The sequence below is a fragment of the Pararge aegeria genome, chromosome 13, assembly GCF_905163445.1.
Source record: "Pararge aegeria chromosome 13, ilParAegt1.1, whole genome shotgun sequence".
In the NCBI taxonomy this organism is placed as follows: domain Eukaryota; kingdom Metazoa; phylum Arthropoda; class Insecta; order Lepidoptera; family Nymphalidae; genus Pararge; species Pararge aegeria.
The window spans coordinates 12636075-12657071 of NC_053192.1; the positions used below are offsets into that span (position 1 = coordinate 12636075).

A 20997-nucleotide genomic window follows, 5' to 3' on the forward strand; every position below is an offset into this window, starting at 1 on the left:
CAAGCTTACTTTGGGAATAGATGGCGATGTGTGTATTGTCGTAGTATATTTATTTATATTACTTCTAATACTTCCAAGAATATTTGTATAAAGTTTCGTGAAGATCGGTTGAGTAGTTTTTGCGTGAAAGCGTAACAAACAAACTTACATTGACATTTATAATATTATTAGGGATAGGGATAGCGATAGGGATAGTGCTGTGCTTGAACATTGATAAATCATACCTAAGCATAACTCATCACCATCATCTTTATTATGATCATCAAACCCATTATGCCACTGCTGGGTTCAAGTTTCCTCTCTCTCAGAGAGAGGGTTAAAGAGCCCCACCGAGATTCACTTTGGGTTGGTAGGCTTAAACGATATTTATAACCGACGGCTTAAATCCTTGGACTACGCCAAAATAACCCAGAACCTTGTTGAACATGCTTATCACTGGACCCCCGAGACCTTTAATTATATAGCGACTGGTACAGAAACTCCTTGATTTCTTTCGAATCACTTTGAATCATAAGAAAAAGTACAAGCTCTTTATTTGTAAAATGACTAGCTTTGTTTTCATAAAATTCCTTCTAAGGAATTTTCTTTGTCGTTCATACGCCCACGTCTAAAAGCCGAATCTATTTATTATCAGTCTGCTATATTTCTAGATTATTATCAGCTGTTTTATTGTAAACTCGTAATTGCTTGCAATTTCGGTTCCTTGCGATTAGCTTATCGTCAAACTTTTTCTTCATTCTTAGTCTATTCGTATTTTATATATAATCTTTCTTCTACTTTCGCCTTTTTTCCTTTCTTTCTTTTATCGCCATGGTCATTTTGCAGCTTGATTTTTTAGTATAACAGGTAAAATATTTTGCTCAAGGTAACAAATTTGCCATCCCATAAAGCTTATCTATGACGGGACTGAAATTTATAACCGGAGTAGCTTAAGGTCAAGTGTAAATAGTTCACGATTAGATGATATCTGCTGAAATTATTCCACACGCTTACGAAATTTTGGCAATAATATATTATTGTGACTCTGAAAATAGTTGAATATCATTTTTAAAGGCACTTTTTTTTGTAGTGTACCATTCGTTGATTAAAGAAAAGGGACAGATTAATTTCTCATCAAGAAAATAAAAATTTAGTACAAATTTATATATTGTAATAGTTGTTTTTGTACTATAACAGTTACAGTTAATGTACCTACTATCGATTGAATTAAGTTGGTCGAAAGTTTTTTGCAAACACTGAACGTGTTTGTGCACTTTTTAGTTTTTCAAAAGTCGATAAATGAAACACTGCTTAGGTACTTTTCTTATTGATAAATAGGTCTTTAGTCATTTTACTTAATTATAATATTACCAATGGTTACAAACGCTTTCCGCTTTAAGCGGAAAACCTTATTTATATTTATTAATATTATAATATAAATTATACAAATAGAGATATTAATTACTGTAAAACTGCAAAATGCAAATCAACTCTTATAAACGTCTCTTTAAAGCATTAACATACATACCATGATTGGTTCTGGCTACTAAACCCTGGCTAAAGAAAGTTGAATAAATTTATCGTACCTTTTAAATTATAACAATCATTAAAATAAAAAAAAAAATGTAATATAAGTCCAGCCGTTGTCAATTGTTGATGAACTTCCTATCGATTATCATTTTATATAAAATTTTGAATTTTAAAAACATTTATTAAAATTTTATTAAAAATATAGTCGGAATTGTGTACGAAATCGTATTCATTCAAAAATTCAAAATTCAATATTCATTTATTTCAAGTAGGCCTAATACAAGCACTTTTGAAACGTCAAGTCTGTCCGTGTGCAGTGACTCTACCACCAATTCAGAAGGCAGATTCTACCGAGAAGAAGCCGACAAGAAACTCAGCAGTTGCTCTTTTCCAACATCAAAAATTTACATTTTACATTTTAACATTCATTTTTCTATCTTGTGAGAGATGAAAGCGGAGCCGGATGCTTCCAAGCAACCTTGTCATTAAGAAACTCATCAATTGTATAATAACCTCGCTGTAATAAATGTGTTTTAACACATTCTTTTAACTTATGCATTGGTAGGTCCAAAATTACTTTAGGAATCATATTATAAAAGCGTATACTCAATTTAGTATAAGTACAGCTTTTTATAACCGAGCTTGTCCCGGACAAGTTCAACCGCCATGCTTATTTATGCGGCAAAGCAGCATTGTTGCAATGCTGTATTCCGGTTTAAAAGGCGTGGTTGCCGGGGTAATTACAGGCACATGTGGCTTAACATCTACGCCTCGGGTTGATGGATACAGGGCTCCATACCGCAGGAACGGTTCCTTTCATGCCCTGCTTAGTGTTGCCTTGTACACAGGCAAAGGTTTTACAGATGGGCCATGTGCCGACAACTATCACTATAAAAAAAAAAAAACCTGAACATCTTGCTACTTGCAATGTAACGGTTTATTTGTCATATAGCCAATTCGAATTGTGTTTTTGTTTTAAATGTGCTGTACGATTTGAATCGAAAATGGGTGAAGCCATTTTGTTATCACAAATAAATTCAAAGTTTTAACTCCATGTCCTCATTGAATGGACAGTTAAACACAATACGAATACGCCTTTAACCATTATTGACGAATTTTTTCTATTGACGATCCATGTACAAGCACACACAATCGCCCTACTGGTTGCTCAAACAATATGATGCGCAGGACGTATGCTGTCTCCTGGACCGTTGCTTCCAATATCCTCGCCGGAGCGCTCGCGACTGCGGCTGTCAGTTCGCTCTGCTGCATGCAGCGCCTGACGAGCTAACACATGCCAGCTAGCGGAGTCCGGCCCGCGCTAAGACGCGGGCATGCCCTCACTGCCAATGCCGGTGTTCCGGTTGCGACCACCAAGTAAGCCGTAGCACGCTTACTAGTGTGTTCCAATACAAATATTCCAAAGTACAGTCGCGTCACTTACAAATTGTACACGTATAAAATATTTTGCTAAATACACGCACGCTCAAAATTGTTTTTGCACAGAACGTTTCGATCACAATTGGATTTCTCACGTTTGCTCATGAATTTTGCTAGAACACCAGTGGCGTGCTGCTGTTTGCAGACACTTTTTGATCTTATACTTTTATTACTTGGAATGTTGCGTACAGTGAATATGTTTTAACAATTAGTTCTTTAACTATTAGCGTATAATACAGGGCATCAGGTAATTTTACTTAATATAATCCAAATAAATGTATCTCCTAATATGTTTTAGCCGTTCAGACAAAACCAAATATTTGTCATACTATATTTTTTTAATAAACACGAAATATTCATATTTAATGTTATTGGTTGGTACGAGGTATTCATAGTTTGAATGTATAAACTGACACATATGAAAAAATCTAATTAAATAAGTTATCAAATAGTTTAAAACTTAACTTTATTTGGTTTGAAATATAAAATTTCTGAAATTATTTGGTTCACTGAATGGTTTATAAATTTTCTCGTTTCATATAAAGCTAGTGAGATTAAAATTCTCATTTACAACGGACGTCGGGAAACAAAGAAGAAATATCACTAGAGAAAGAGTATATTCCGTGTTGAATTAACTTAGTTAGCATGCGTGCACAATGAAGTTAAAAATGGGTACAGTTGGTGTGAAATGCAATTCGTTGGTATCAGACTTCCTCTAGTTAGCATATTCCCGGTACCTATTTAATCAGGCCTTACTGTCTTAATGTATGCCGCTCTACTGTGCTTAATGTGTCAAGAATGTCAAAATTTACATCACAAAATGCATTTCGTGCTCAGTAAAGAGATTCTTATGCCACAGAAAATCAGCCTTTAGAGTCTAAACTGTGTCTTAGTAGCATGTAACTTATACCGGAGTATCTTAATGTGGTTCGAAATTTAAATCGCAAGAATTATTTTATGCATGTTTTTAAAAAAACTTTTCTTTACGACTTGCGAAGATGTAGAACGTCGTTCCGGTATTTGTTTTCTGAAAATTTAATTCTCGCTCAGTTAAGAGCTTTATATGCCAAAGGGAATCAGCCTATTGAAATCAAACTGTGACTTTATAATTAGGTAACTTATACCGGAGCATCTTGATCTTCTTCTTCAGTCCCTATACCTTTATTTAGGGTCGGGTTTTCTTACTTTTTTGCGCAAAGTTGGTTCTGGCAATTGGACTTGCTTGAAGTCTCTTTTTATATGTGACCATCATCAGCGGAGTTTTCTAAGTGGTTGGCAACTTATTTTTACCCAAGTTTTCTTTACAATAGCTGAGGTGTAGAATTACCTTCCGGCATTTATGTTTCTGTCGCTTATAGCTGGAGTACCTTCAAGGCAAAAGCGAATAGGCGTTTTCTAGGGAAGTGCGCTTCAACTTAAAGCAACTGCCTTACATAGGGCAACATAGTAGTCGTCAAGAGTAATCCTATTTCAAGGTACTTTAAATAGGGTATTAACTATAACTATCATAGTGTCATCCTGGTACAGTGGTGAGCGCGTTGGTCTTATGATAATGATATGACTGACTGACTGACTCACTGACTGACTGACTGACTAACTAACTGAATGACTGACTGATCTATCAACGTACAGCTCTAACCACTTGACGGATAGGGCTGAAATTTTGCACACAGTTTCATCCCCCATTTAACCCTAAGAGATTGGTTAAATGTTTGTGAAAGTTTGTATTAAATCCTTCATTTATTAATTCCTTTTTCAATTTAATTTCATGAAACTTTGATTTTAGGTTTTCGATTAAAATTAAAGAAAACGTGTTTCACAAATTTTAAAAATTCCAACTCCAAAGGCATTAAATAGGGGATGAAAATTTATATGAAAGTTTCTGATTTTTTAAGTAATTTACGTTCATATTTTTCTATTAGCAGCAAGACATTTTTTTTAACCGTTGTAGTTAAAATTCACCAAATCAAAAATTGAACTTAACGTGGGCGAAGCCACAGGCAAAAGCTAGTCTATGATAAACTCTCACTCACTATTATGACAGAAAGAGAGAGTTATTGGTTCAAAGCTTCCTCGCTTTTATAGCTACTAACTTTATATTCTGCTAACTATCTCGACGGATGAGTAAAAGCCAAATTGAACCTGCAGAATCGGTAACAGTGGATTTAAGATTATTTTATGCCACAAAAGGGCACTGCAGAAGCTATCTATGGTCATACAGTGTTGTGAACAAACACGCGGCATATTTGCTATATATTTTTTACTACCACAAAACTTATTGTTCGAGTTTTCATTCTTGGCGCTCAGTTATATTTATTACGCTGAAAACATGATCCAATAAAACACTTTGTACTCGCACCCTTGTTGATAACGGGAATGTTAAAAGTTTTATACGACTTTCCACTGAGTGTAAATGAAATATGTACGACTCTCTGTTATACTCGTATATTTGACACGCCTCGTTTAAAAAGTATTTAAGAACGTTTAATAACATTTCATGATACAGTTATTGTAAATTATTGCTTTCAAACTCGAAGGTTTAATGTGCTTTATTTTGTTCTTTATTTGCTGCTAATGTCTGGACATCACGAATGTTTATTTTTAGTGTTACTCGTAAGTTTATATTCATGATGGGACTCTTATTTTACTTATATATATATATAAAATATAGCGTATAAAACTAGGTATACAAATTAAAGGCCTTCATTGTTTATATTGGTCTACTAGCTGTTTCCAGACCACGAGAAGTTTTTTTTCGTTATATCCAAATACCGCGGAAAACAATAGTTTCCCGGGATAGAAAGTATCCTCTATTTTCGCATCTAGGATGCAGGTGTCCTTAAGCAAAATCTCGCTAAGATAATTTAACTATGAATTCTTATCTTACACCAAAGTTTATCTTTTTAAATCCCCGGGAACGTTACCTTAAATAAATTAATAAAAAAATACACTACGATACACATATCGCCACACATCTAGCTCCCAAGAAAGCGTTTCTTAATTTATTGGTACTAAGATGACTGATTAATATTTTTATGAATAATATACATATAATTTACTTATAATATACAGATAAACATCCTACACTGACTAACATTTATGATCACCACACAAACATTTTCCAGTTGTGGGAGTCGAACTTACAACCTTGGACTCAGAAAACAGGGTCGCTGTCTACTGCGCCAATCGCCCGTCAAAGCTTGGTGCTTTTACGGAATAAAAAGTATTTCATTATCTAATGTGAGAGAGTGTAAGTTATTTCAATCTAAGAAGTACATCAAGGTCAAGGAAGTGTCGGATTTTTTTCTTAGCCAGGGTATGTCGGGTTAACAAATATGTACGTTATACATCAGTGTATAAAGCTTTCTTAGCCCGTAGATTGAATAAAAAAAAAAATTACAGACGGAGAGACAAATACGTGACTTATCCTAGAAATCGAATTTAATTTTCCTTCTGCCTTATTCAAAGTAGGAATATCGCATTTGGATGCTTTGTTTACTAGACAATAACAAACAAATGTTTTTGCGAACAAATAGCCGGGACTCTTTGTTTACTAACCTTTTCCGATGAAACGTTCGAGCGATTCAGGTTTTTCTTCCGCATACTAACTCTCAGATCGCGTGACTAACAATGGATGTCATCGCTGCCAAGTTTCGAGCCTCGAATATTTTGCGAGCGTAGGCACATAAAGTTTATTGTTATTATAGGGGTAGGTAATTAATATTTCGTAGGCATCTTTATATTATTGCATTCGAAATTTAGTTTCCTCTTAGTAGGGCTAGCACAGACAGGGGATAAAAATCATAGCCCCCGACTGTATCTCCTGACAAGGGATACAATTAACGTGCCCATCTGCTAAAGCACGGAAACAGGAAATAGTAGAAGTGTATTACACATATATTATTTGGTTAATACTTGCATTTTTGCGCCAGTGCTCTAAGATTTTATAGAGCTGTAGGAGAAGACCAATTTTTATCCCGGGGATAAAAAGATCTCCTGTCAACGCTAGCCATGCTGGTTCTCTTAAAATTAGTGATTATTACTATAGTATTAGTATACACTATTAGTGATCGAAGAGTGGATAACTCTTCGATCACTAATAAAAGTGATCGAAACATCCTCATTTTTTTATTAATTGCGAAACTACGATTAAAAAAGAATAGCTCATTTATTACTCTGTGTTCATCATAGGGAATGTAAAGCTCAGAATTGTAACCTGATTTTGTCTAAATTTGTCAGAATGAAAGAATACCTTGTTGATACGTACATTTTTTATTTATTCCACTACAAGTCAGTACAAGGCATTGACTGTAATCTCACTTGCTTGTAAATGAAGATGCAGTTTAAGATGGTAACCTGACCTGTTAGTAATATTTAACCGATACCGCTTATCGGTTTTTACTCGTCATTCGGTCATCGTACCTGAACGCCCAATCACTTGGCGGCACCTCTTTATCAGTAGGGTGGTAGTTAGCCACGGTGGAAATTCCGAAATTTCCCCTGCTGGGAATCGAAACCGGGACTTCCCAAATAAATTGAATGTAGAATACTTTTAACCTGAAAATTTCCCACACGGCCCAGTCACGCTGGATTAAAAAAACATACAAAAACTACTTTTTTATATGCCCAGCTTACCCGCTATGGTCGTTTTGATAGCTTGTATCTGGGAAACGGACTAAGAAAACTTTTTAGCTCTCGAACGCAAACGGTAAAAACCTATAAGCGGATGTTGTGAGTAACATCTAGATTTCTATTTTAGACAAAATATAGCTACATTCACGCGTTTGAAACAAGACTCGTGTAGACTAACTACACGAGTCTGGTTTCAAACGTGTTCGTTATGTTCCTTTTTCAATTGTTTTGGAGTTTATGGATTTCAAAACTGTCATACCTTTTATAGCTTGGATAGATGGTATCGGTGATAGCTCAGAGGTTAGGACTTTGGTTTCACTTTCGGGGGGCCTAGTTCAAATACCAGCACGCAAATCTAACTTTTCTAAGTTATGTGCGTTTTAAGCAATAACAATATCGCTAGCCTCAGCGGTGAAGGAAAATATGGTGAAGAAGCCTGCTTGGAGTTCTCCATAATCTTCTCAAAGTCGTTTGGAGGGCACCAATCGGCACTGGGCCAACGGACTACGGCCTAAACCCTTCTTAAAAAAAAAATCAAAATTCATTTATTTCAAGTAGGCCTAATATAAGCACTTTTGAAACGTCAAGTCTGTCTGTTTCTAGTGACTCTACCACCGATTCGGAAGGCAGATTCTACCGAGAAGAAGCCGGCAAGAAACTCAGCAGTTGCTCTTTTCCAACATCAAAAATTTACATTTTAACATTCATTCAACATTTTTCTATCTTGTGAGAGATGAAAGCGGAGCCGGATGCTTCCAAGCAACCTTGTCATTAAGAAATTCATCAATTTTCTTATTGGCCCGTGCCCTGTAGTGGGCTTGTAATGGGTTGATAAGGTGATGATGAACATGATGATAATGATGATAATGATACCAATTTTAGGTCAGTTTATTTTATCTTCACGTATTGTTACCATGTGGGACGATCTCCAGCCCGTTGGGCAGACAGATGCTAGAGGTAGCTCGAAGCAGCTTGATAAGAGAGGTGGACGTACATGCGTGGTGGTGCCGTCTTGGAGAGTCCTATGTCCAACATTGGACGCTTGCAGCCTTTTGACGATGATGATGATTGTAACAATCACTTTAAAACAAATTAGTGTAACAAAATTAACGAATCATTAATAGGTTTTAACTCTTTTTATTCGTCTGTATATAACCTAAAATAAACTAAACTATATAAAACTAAATAAATCTAAAATATCCTCGAAACCACCGCCGCGAGGCACAGTTCCTAAGATGCTGGCAGCATTGCCCCTTTGGATGGCCAAACTAATTCGTTGGCCAAGGTAACTGCCCGCTCTAGGATCACCGGAAGACTCGATAAATTAATTATATTTAATCATTAATTATATTTTTAGAGTAACTTATTGAAGTTGACAGATGCTTTATACTTTACTGTAGTAAAGTCTATTTATCATCTTACCGTGCCGTCTCCGTACGAAGGTAAGCAATCGTTAATCGCTATATTTTTAGAGGCTGATTTCATGGCTTAGCGATCCACTCAGATAGAAGCCTCGCCGATATATTTAGATCGTTATTTCCGATCCCAAGAGATTTTGTCCAAGTACTAGACTAGAATCAGTATAGGTTTTTTTTTACTTTATTAGTTTTGATTTTATATTTCGAAACCGATTACCTTTACGAAACTCCAAATTATTTACAGAAAAGTTTATCTTTAGTAACACAAATATACTTGTGTAGGTCAATACCTACCTAACTTTAATTCATTAAGTTTGGGCGCACGCCCTGATTTCAATTAGGCCATGAGCCTTACTTAAACCGTAGTTAATATTAAATTATACCATTACAAGCAAAATGTTTATTCACCCCAATATTTCGTTGCAAAATTAAACTCCATGTAAAGCTAGACAATTTAAAAGTTCAATTGTTTCTATACAATTTCACGAGAAATACCTTTTAATACGCAAACTCAAATTACACATGAATAGCGACTAGCAAGTTTATTTATTATACTTTCTTGATATCATGTCACGTAATTACGCGATAATAGGTACTTACTAACTCTGCATTCGTGTACTTTTATTAGAAATATTTTTTTTTAAATAAATTTTATCAGGTATGCTCTTAAGGAGATAATACGTCAAATTCTGTAATGCATTTAGAAATGAGATCATTTTGAGGCTACGGAATTCACAGCTTTGATTTAAGTTTGTTGTATTTATATCGCGTATACATTTCGATAATAGTATCTAGCACGTTTATAATTGTGGTCCATTATAGCACAAATATCACGCAAAATGTTTATTTATCTCAGATACTTATTATTTTACTTCTTACTACTACAATTGTAATTTTAATTAAATATAATAACAAATAGTGAGACAGCGTAACGTTACATAGTTTTCATAAAATTCTCGGACGTGCCTTGAGGTGTCAAGGCCCTGTGTTTTCAGAATGGTGATTATTTTAATTTTTCGCAATTCACAGCTTTTATTTGAGTTTGGTAATATTTTTTTATGTATATTTGCTACGGTGCCTAGCATTAGCACATAGTAACACATTTAATGCGATTTATAACGTCAATATAAATGCCCTTTAAGCAAGAACTGTCAACATTGATGTAGCCAATTGCACTGTTTCAACTTTGGTAAGATTTAAATAAGTCTCTTAAGTAATTTAAACGGATTTGAAAGTAACGCTGTTTTTGTTATAAGATTTTCCGTGGATCTGGATAGCATCTTTAAAAATAAAAATTTGGTTTCGAGATTGTCTACTAGGGTGCGATACTATGATGATTCATTATAATATATTTATGTCATGCGAAAATATATCAGCAAAATGGAAAATTTTCATTGATTGCAATAAATTTAGTCCATGGGTGTTGTTACAGGAAATCAGTTATAAACTTAAACTGATTGAAATAACGGTGTGTGATTTAGATATTCAGACAAGGATTCCTGGTTCAAATATTTGGATAAAATAATTTCTAAGTTAAAGTTTCTATTTACGTCAACTTATTTGGGCATTTTTTTTTATTTTTCTATGCTATAAATTATTGTTAATTATTTGAATAATGGTAGTTGCGTATAACAGGAGGTTTTGGCTGAGGCTAGTTTCTGCCCTATAGACAAATACCCAAAGCACTTACTGTTCCTGTACAATTAAATTATACCGAATGGAATCTGATAAGGGGTTTAACAAACCGACACCTACTTTTAAGCTCAGGAATCATTAATCAATAACATGAACTGTTTGAAATAGTCTCCATAAAAAAATACGTCTTCAAATTTTCACAGCTACATAGTGCCCTATTCCCACCCAAAGCAAACCAGCGGATGGTCAAGATTATAGGTTAATTTATTATAATTAATCACGTTTAACTAAAATATCCTTTTTCTTCCTAGCACATGCGTTGGTCACACACGCATACTCAGAGTCTGGAGTGTGAGGAGCATCTGTTGGCGAGGTGTAATCGGCCGCGGGTTAATTCCGCAATTTTTGTCTCGGCTGAACCCACTAGTTTCGCCGGCTTTGACCCAAGCGAATTCCTCAGAAGGCACGGGTCTCAATCACAACTGTGTCGTAAAGCCAGGTAACATAGAATAATATTTCTGTTCTATGAGTGTCACAATGTCTATCCATATCATTACTGCATGTTGACCGCGACCTAAAAGCTCCGAAATGTGGTGACTTACTATGGTTATTTTAAGAAGGCTTAGAGTCAATCAGCGGGCGATGGAAAAAGCTTTTAGTAACCCAGCATGATTAAACCAGAAATGAAGACACAGACATCTGAAAAAACGAGATTTATATAACGCTGGCGACTGGTGGACACTGGATTCTCAAGGTGCTAGTGGCGATCTTATACCGGAAAGGGTAATATTAGGAAACCCCCTACAAGGTGGATAAGCGACATGTTCTCCAAAAGTCGCAGGGAGCAATCTAAAAAAGCATTTCTTCTACTTTTTTCACTTGCATCTATTATGACTTTAGATTACTTTGGGAATTTTGTATAAACATAGGGGGAGCATGAAAGCGTTGTTGCCATTGAAATACTTTCGTATTCACATTATAGTGGCTTTTAAGTTTCACAGCTACGGATGAATTCACTTTATGAGGTGTAAAGCGGCGAAATTGCAATTTTCTTTTGAAAAAATTCTATGGTGCAATTTTACTTACACCATCGGCAAGTATGTAAACTAAAACCGCATTCTTACACGTTAGGACCATGTTATCATTTTAAAAATGAATACCAAACTAGATTATTTATTTTTCTAAACTTTGCTATCTATGCATATTTAGGTTGTATTGTCTCATCTAATAGTAATCGCCATATTCGATTTTTTATATATAAATGTCTACTTGGGCTACGCTTTCCCCTCAAAGTGAATACAAACAGTGCCTATCTACAATACTAAACTTTTTTACAGTAATTAGTACGATGAAAACTCTATTCCTAGGGAACACGAAATATGTATCTCATCTATTCAATTTATAAAATGTGTAAAGAATAAACAAAATTAAAAATAAATGTCGTAAAATTAGTAGGGTTTGTTTTTAGTGAAATTACCCTTTATCAGTTGTATTCTATGGTTGTTTAAGAACAACCATGGAAACAATCCAAACGTTATTAAAGTTTGAATAAGTATGTATTTTTCCTGAAATATGAAGACCTTCAGCAAAAATTTCTGATACTGAGTACCAATAACTACTAGATAAAGAAGAGAAGAAAAGTAAAACTCCCTCGGGATCTAAAAAACTGTAAAAACACGGTTTAAACGTGCAGGCAACAGCTTTCAAAGTTCAAATCGAAGGTTTCATACAGATTATATTATGTTGCATGCATGTTACAATTAATAAGGCGAAATTGCAGAGGAAGTCGATTTTGGACATCTTCACTAATTCTGGATACATTATTTATCATGCACTATTTTTGTTTCAATAATGTAACAACAAAATATTATAAATCAAATACCCAACAAGCCGACGCAAGTAATTTAAAATGGTGTATGAAAATTTACCCTAACACGATTAAAACTTTGTAGGATTGCAAATAGTAAACTACTAATAGCAAGCTGAATTCAAATAAAATAAATTGTGTTCGCCGTCGGAAATGAAACATTATTTGAACAAACATAGAACTAGATTCAAAGCTTAACTAATAATAGCTTACGTTAAACATTAACTCTCGAAATAGAACATATTAACGGTTACAATGATTATGATTTTTATGAGAACCAATTAGTTGTAGTAATGCAGTTTTCTAAGATTTATCATTAGGGGCATTTTCGACCAGTTACAATAATAATCATTCGAAAATGCCAAAAACTCTTAGGATAATCCTTCAAATCCTACTAATATTATAAATGCGTGCGAAAGTTTGTAAGGATGGATTTATGGATGTTTGTTACTCTTTCACGCTAGAACTTCTGAACCAATTTGACTTAATTTTGGAATGGAGATAGATTATGCCCTGGATTAACACAGGCTTTTTATCCTGCGAAAATGTACGGTTACCGAAGGATTCATGAAAAACCATAAAACTGCGTCATTGAATCATTTGAATGCTTTCAGGTCAGCCGACAACATACCACTTACAACGATGAGCGACTCATCAGAACGGCTGTGTACAGTCAAAGCACCTCGAGAGGAGACGATAAATGAAGAAGCAAAATCTGATGATAGTGGTAGTGTGGAGACAGTCAAGCACTTTGGCCTACCGATCCTTTCAGTGTCTGGGCCCTCTCCCCCAGATGAGGACTACGATCAAATAGATGAGTATCTGTAGCATTTCCATACCGGTTTCCAGCTCAAGTACGTGCTGGAAAAGATGAGGCCACCTTGGCCCAGTCCCGCACAAAGCCCATAAAAATTAGACTTTGTAGACAGAACTTTTGCACTGTACTCTATGAACTATTATTAAACATTATTGTTTCGTGTGCATTGTGTGGAAAAGAGTGTTTTGTGATTGCATCTATACGCTACAACGAATTATGAAACTCTCGGCTAATCTATCGCTATTCAAAGTGTGTCTTGATGAGGGACCATAGACATTTTCGTCGCGTTATGTTAAATGTTTAACTGATTTTTACATAACACGTCATATTCTGTTCTCTATTGAGTGTTTAGATAATATTGAAATTCGGATATCTAATTCTAACTATCACAGTTATACATTGTAAGGTATTGCACAATATATTCAAAATGGATTTATCGACATTTAACTGTGCCACTTTAAATATTACTATTTATAAATTAATCAACGTCTATTATAGTATTTTTCATAAGCAATTTACTTGTAAGTTTAAAATAGCTAATGCATTGTAAATCTAAATGAATGTCCAACACAACAGTCTGCACAATATTATTTGTATAAAATTATCTATTGGTGTGGTAATTTTAATTTTTTTTTTAACGTTTGAAGTTCGTCTTTCGGACTTTATTTGACTCATTCAAAAATTAAGAATTTGATGGACTCTCATGATAGCCAAACTTGATGTAATAACCTCTTCTTAAAGAGTAAATGGTACAGCTAACAGTAACTTTGACAATTGATGAAACATCAGTTTTATTAGTTTTTTTCTCTATTCATTTATTATAATAACTTGATGGCTACAGGAGTATTTTATTTTATACTCTTGAAGAACGCAGTCTGCAGCTGTAGAAGCTCATTAAAGTCTATGTAAAATATCTTCAGTGTCTTGTAAAATAATAAAGTATTCTAGTTTTTAGAACATTTTCATAGAGATGCATAATTATATAATAGTTTTCGATTGCCTGTAGTAATTGCAATTTTGTCTTAAAGACTAATAATATTATATAATGTCTATGTGGTTACAATTAGTGTAGAATTGAAGGTTGAACTTTGGTCCAATGAATTGTATTATCAGCACACAAATGGTGTTTTAGATTTTAAGCGAGTGATGAATTTTTATCCGACCACGGAAGGTTTTAATTTTAGCACAGCAGCAGGTTTTTATTCATATTTTCCCTGGTGTCTCTTAAACTACTTATAAGCTTTGGATAACTGATTCACTGTAAAACTTAATATGGAGACTGGTCTAACATACCCAACTATTTTTTTATGATGTGCTTTGTGTAAAATCTAAAAAAAACATTAGTTAAACGCTTAGGATGTCCTACGAACATCCCCTTCTACTTCCCATGCCGTACTGAACATTGCCGGTCGACGTTGCGTTGCATACTCGTATGATAAGTGTTTATCTATTTAAACAGAATTTTATCTAAAAATCACGAGTTCAGATATCATAATGCATTGCATACGTACAATCAGATTTCCTCTTGCCTTAAGCGATTGTGTGACATCCCATAGAGACTATATATGACCAATCCAAATTTGTTGACATGATAAAAAATAAGTAAAGGTTAAAAAAATGGAAAATATGTTATCAAACACTGGTATTATGTAGAATGAAAAAATATTGAAAAATAATCCTTTCTTCCGTGTTGGTATTTAAATAGATTAATAGTAAATATTATTGATAATAAATTTTATTCGTGGGTAGTCGGATTTTTGTTTTGAACATTGTCTTGTATAAAATAACACCAGACAAGTGGTAAATTAGAGATGCTGAAATATCATTTTAATTAAGATATAATTATATTGAAACTAATGTATTGAGTATTTTAAGACTACGAATTCTTGACATATAGTAACCTATGTAATTACGTCTTAAACGAGTACAATTATGATTGACTTTACTCTCACTCCTAAGTAAGCGATTTGAAACTAGCATTTATGGTCACAGGTATTCCAGCATTGAATGATTGATTATTAAAACCCGACATGATTTCTTTATTTTACAAAAGTTTAATCTGCAAATAAACACAGTGCATTTTAACGTCATTATACGTAATATCATACAGAATTACGCAGTTTATTTTTTATGGACATGATTTTGAGAATATTTATATGAATACGGTACAACCTACAAGCAAAGCAAAGAAAAACGGTTGTTTTGAGAACTTATCTAAAATTATCTGGAAATACGCGTTGTCAATTAACTTTATAAAACTATTAGGTAATAGTTAAAATAGTTATTCATTAAAATTTATACAAAAAAATTTCCTAAGGTGTCTGTGATTGTCAAAACGTTATCATGCGCCATTTTGTTTTTATCCAACATTCAAACTTTAAATGGCGCTACCGTGTGCAAAATTGTAGCAAATCGCTTACTTTAAAATATTTAGCTATATATAATACATATTGTAGTGTAATATATTATACAATATTTAAGTCAATTAATTATTCCAAAACCTTGTAATGAAAATTATATTATCGGGGCAAAATGTCACTAATTAAGTATAATCAATATAAGAGGTGAAAAATGTTAGCATTGGAAAATATGACTTCAAACTGGTGTTAAGGGACCAGATTGTATGGGATAGAGGATTTGGAAGCGAGGCTAATTTAGCCTAAAAATCAGTTTTGGAGTTAAGACTATGTTAATCCCTCCACTATAATCTAGTAAAACTATATGGATTTAAGTATTTTTCATGCAAGCTATCCAAGAGCTTTTATTTTAATAGCTTATACACATTTATCATCAACATTTAAATCACAAATTTAGATATATTAAAAAACCAGCAATGTATGCTATACATATATTTCTAAATATTCGTAAATCAAGTTTATGAAATCAGATGATTCAGAACATAAAAGCCCGCGTTTAGTTTGCCTTTAACACCAGTCATTATGCATCGTTTTTAGTGTGATGTAAAGAATTTATTCGTAAATTAGTGTAACTCACCTAGTAATTGAATAGCCTCATGCTTTTAGTGGTGTTTGATGTTACCTTTTATAGTTTGGATTCATATCGTACACCTAAAGGTTGCTGCGTGCTCTCGGAAACTACAATAGTTTACGTGAATTGACGAGAAGTATTACGACTGAATAAAATCCGACTGAAGTTTTTTTAGAGACTTGCATTATGAATCACTTCCTGCAGATGTATTAAGATTTGACATCGACTTTTTTTAAATATCTGAATTACATGTACTACTTTTAAATAATTATCATATTAACAAATATTCACAGGTACTCCGCCCTTCTTATCGAGCATCTCGGTTTGGTTTTTTTTCTGCATAATGTATTACGTGGTGCTATTTCTTCTTTAGCCTTTGAATGTTGTCACTCAGCTATCATTTCCAACCACATTATTGCTCTCTTATGGCATTACAACACTACGTTATGATCTTACGCCGTATTTGCTATGTGTGCAAACAACAAAGACGCCCATCCACGCTGGATCCACACTTCGTGTCGGTATTCCGAATATGCGAAATAAGTGTGATGTGTAAACAATCAAAAGAGTGGTCGAAGAGTGGGCAGTATGCGGATATTTATCAAATTTGTCTCCTTTGATGTGTGCCACAAAACCGACAAGTAGACAAATACGTTTATCGCTATTCACGGAATGCGATTTATGAGTAAAATAATGCAAATATAGACAAACAAAACTCTACACACTACGTTGGATGAGCGAATAAGCTGCTTAAGCGTAAGGTAGTGTGGTTCCGTCATTTTGATTATGATTTGAACACCCCGCTAGTTGTAGATAAAGATCGAGGTAGTTCTGAAGTCTGGATATTTGATTATCAGTGGCGTGTATTAAGGGTATGAAAAAAGTATCCAGTACAAGTTATAAAAAACTTAAGGATCGGCATTACAAAAATGATAAAATGCCTACCCTTGAGTTTTTATACCTCTTGGAAATTTTCTTGATTTTATACAATATGCATACCCAGTTCATACCATCTATGCACGCCACAGTTGATTATTATAACATTTTAAAGTAGTTTTATCATTCGCTTCTTATATTTTGATGTCATACATATAGTGTAATCTGTATATAAATAATCATAAATAATTTCGCCAACGGAGTTGACGAATTATATTTCTTATCAATATAAAATAATATATTTAGCCTACTATACTATTTACTGTAGTCATCTTGTGCCAATATTAATTGCTAAATTTCCTTTCAGAGGTACCCATTTATCATGATACATTACAAAGACAAAATACTTATTAAAATTTAAAAGATTCCCTACATATTTTTAGAATTTAACTAACTGGATATCTTTCTATTTATATATATATAGAATAAAGTTTCCATACATTTATAATCAAACTATAATAATAATGCATTAGTTAATCAATCGTTAGTCAAAATTACATTGTAGCTTAACCTTTATTCAATCAGTTTTGACATTTATGTTTTGAATTATTATTCCTAAAATTGTAAAAAAAATAAAAAAAAATATTCATAATAATATATATAAAACGACTTCTGTTATGATATACTAATATGAATGGTATAAAACGGCTATTTTATATCCAAATCCAAAATTTACGTAGTAATTAAAATATTTGGAAGGGAATGTAATAAATTTTATTGATATAAAAAGTATGTAAATTTAACTCAGTAGCCTTCAATTAAGTATCTTTATCAGTATAAATAACTTTATTTGTACATTCAATTGATAACTTCGTATTGTATGTAGATAGCTATAACATTTTGTAGCTATTCACCATTATTAATAAATTAAGTATAGTTATTCTGACGTAGTGTAGCTTTTACATGATATTACGAGTAGAAGGTGCGTAATTTAAAATGTAGATTTACTTGAAAGTTGTACATATCTATTGTCACGATAAATAAATTATTGTAATGCTCATAAATTCGATTGTAAATTACATAAATTATTAATAATATAATTGTAAAATTTTTATTTATATCCTTACAACTTCTATTTACTATCACAATGAAATAAAATATTTAAAATTGACTTCGTTTTTTTTTTGTATTTTCAACAATCTGTTAATTAAATAAATATGGTAATATTTATAATAATGTCACCTATAGTGTTGTCACAAAAACTAAACTTTGCTAAAATTGGACTAAACTAAAATTGGATCTGGCGTTTGGAGGAGACTTTGTAACATATATAAAATACTGCTGTATAAAGTAGAAGTATTTATGTATATTTTTCATAAAAATATTCATCATTTATCTTTGCACCCATAACACATGCTACGCTTACTTTGGGGCTAGAAAACGATGTGTGTCTTTTCATAGTAGGTATATACATATTTATTTATGTGTATGTCATAATATCGGCAACCAGCCCCTTCAGTCTAGAAAACATCAATGCTGTGGCAGAAATAATGATAGCGGTAGTAGTTCACAAAGGGGATCTGTCACAAAAAGCTCTCCTACTACTCAAAAAGTTATAATACTACTACTCATTAGTCGGGACGTAGGTTAGTACACAGAGCTACATAAATGTAAAGAATTAATAAACGAATATAACAAAAGGTATATCACGAATCACGATACAGAATTAAATAAAACCCTAAATCCTAAGACCTAATACCACGTAATCTAACAGTGTAATAAAACAGGGATTCGACAAAGGGCAAGCCTCTGTTAGTCCCGAATTTTATGACAACGTTTCCTCTCCGTTGTATTACGTAGACAAACATTAAAATAACATGTGATTCGCAAATGTATACAATTTGTAAATCAAAGTCCTCTTGGATATTACTTTCGAGATTTAGTGAATTTGGATTGGTCCAAAGAATTGCTTTTATAAGCCCTGGTCTACATTTTTGTAGTTATATGTCGTCTTGTTTATTTTACTAGCCCACGACGCGAAAACGACGTCGTGTTTGTTTGATTCAGATACAGTTATTGAATTATAAGGATAATACTTCGCGTATTATCCTTGCAAACTTGAACCTCGAAGCTAGATTAATCGCACTTTAAGAGTTCATATAAAAAAATATAAATAAATATACTACGACGATAGACACATCGACATCAATCCCTATGTTATGGGTACTAAGATGACTGATGAATATTTTTACAAATAATATAAATAAATACTAATCATATACATATAAACACCCAGACACTGAAAACATGTTCCAAGGGATGGGAATCGAACCCACGGCCATGGACTCAGAATGCGGGGTTGCTGCCCACTGCGCCATTCGGCTGTCATAGTTCGTCAAGTTCTTTCCTTTGTTCTTCCATCTCCTACCTTTAGTTGATATCAAAAAAAAAGTTAAACCAAGATTGGGTATTATTAAATTTAACAGGTAAAATACTTGTACTTTGATCTCTACAAAGACCTGCGATATATTTTTTGCCACCCAAAGCTTAACAAGTTGACTTGAAATGATTTAATATCTTGCGTCCGCACCGAGTTGCAAAAACGTTCAACTCAACCGTACCCAAAAACAATATTAGTGAGTAGCAAAACATAACTTCTCAAATTACGAATATTCACGTATGTTCATACTAATGTATTTATTACTAATGTTTTTTAACCGCAGTTATATATAAATATGCTTGAAGGTACCTTTGTGTAAACCCGAAGATAATGTGAAATTATTTTCTATAATCAGATTGATTAACACTGAAGTTGGACGGATAAACTCTACTTTTAGAGTTAACGTAGACACAAAACCGATCAGGGTCTAATAAATTAGAAGATTATTAAGATAAAAAATAATCAAAGGTTTGACGCAATCTCGGGCAAGATGCCCGATTTATAAGAGCATCAAATCACTACATTTAGGCAAAAAATAAATTAATTTGTCATAACACTAGATTTTTTTGTAGTTATAATTGATGGATCAAGTAGATTGTCCGCCTTATCGTAAGTTTTCACTATCGCCTATAAATAGAGCTGTATTTCGCATGGCATGCAAGGAACACTTCCTGCAACGTGCCTCATCATACTATCTCAGTCCACTGCTGAACTAAGGCTTCTTCATTTGCACGCCATCTCGGTCTAATGTTGGTTAGCTGCATCTAGTTCTTCCCTTTTTTTTATTGTAGCAGGAAATCCTCATGGATGTCAATAGGTCAATTAATAACTCTTAACATGACCGACTTCGCCGAGAGTACGACACTCCGCGAACTACGGACTAAAACCTCCTACATACCCCGACCGTCCTTCCCGAAACCGCAATACGTATGACTTCAGAAAGGGGGCTGTCTGCTCAGGCTTCGTCTGCCTTTTGCCGATCCCATTCTTCCTTCACTCGTTTTTGCATAATGTTCTGAAGCATTGTTGCACCCATACTTCTCTACTCTCCAACATTCGGGGCACCAGATTTACCCTCGTAAGAGGCTCTCCATCTCCGCGGAATTTATTTCTCGCCTCTTCGAATTTCATGCACTCAAATAATCCAGTTCTTCCCTACTGCCTTTACGATATCGTCCCTCCATCGAGCTGGTGGTTGGCCGATGCTACTGTGTCCAGTGCGCGGTTGCTAGTCCAGAATCACTCGGCTTCACCGCCCGTCCTCCCTTCGTTATATTTGGCCCGCCCAGCTCCATTTCAGGGCCGCTGCTCTTTGAACGATGTCAGTGATTCCAGCTTGGTGCTAAGATTCATGTGCCAATAATTACACCGGCAA

General features: G+C 33.9%; 1 protein-coding gene across 4 annotated transcripts in view; it reads left to right on the top strand.

The window, feature by feature from the left end:
* LOC120628730 (fibronectin type III domain-containing protein 5) overlaps positions 1–13815 on the top strand; it is a 167695-nt gene extending 153880 nt beyond the window's left edge. For all 4 annotated transcript variants that reach the window (XM_039897315.1, XM_039897316.1, XM_039897317.1 and 1 more), the window contains exons 8-9: positions 10946–11133; positions 13116–13815. In XM_039897315.1, the coding sequence (XP_039753249.1) occupies positions 10946–11133; positions 13116–13329 (402 nt within the window). In that variant the 3' untranslated portion in view covers positions 13330–13815. The remainder of the gene's footprint in view (positions 1–10945; positions 11134–13115) is intronic.
* The last annotated feature ends 7182 nt before the right edge of the window (positions 13816–20997 follow it).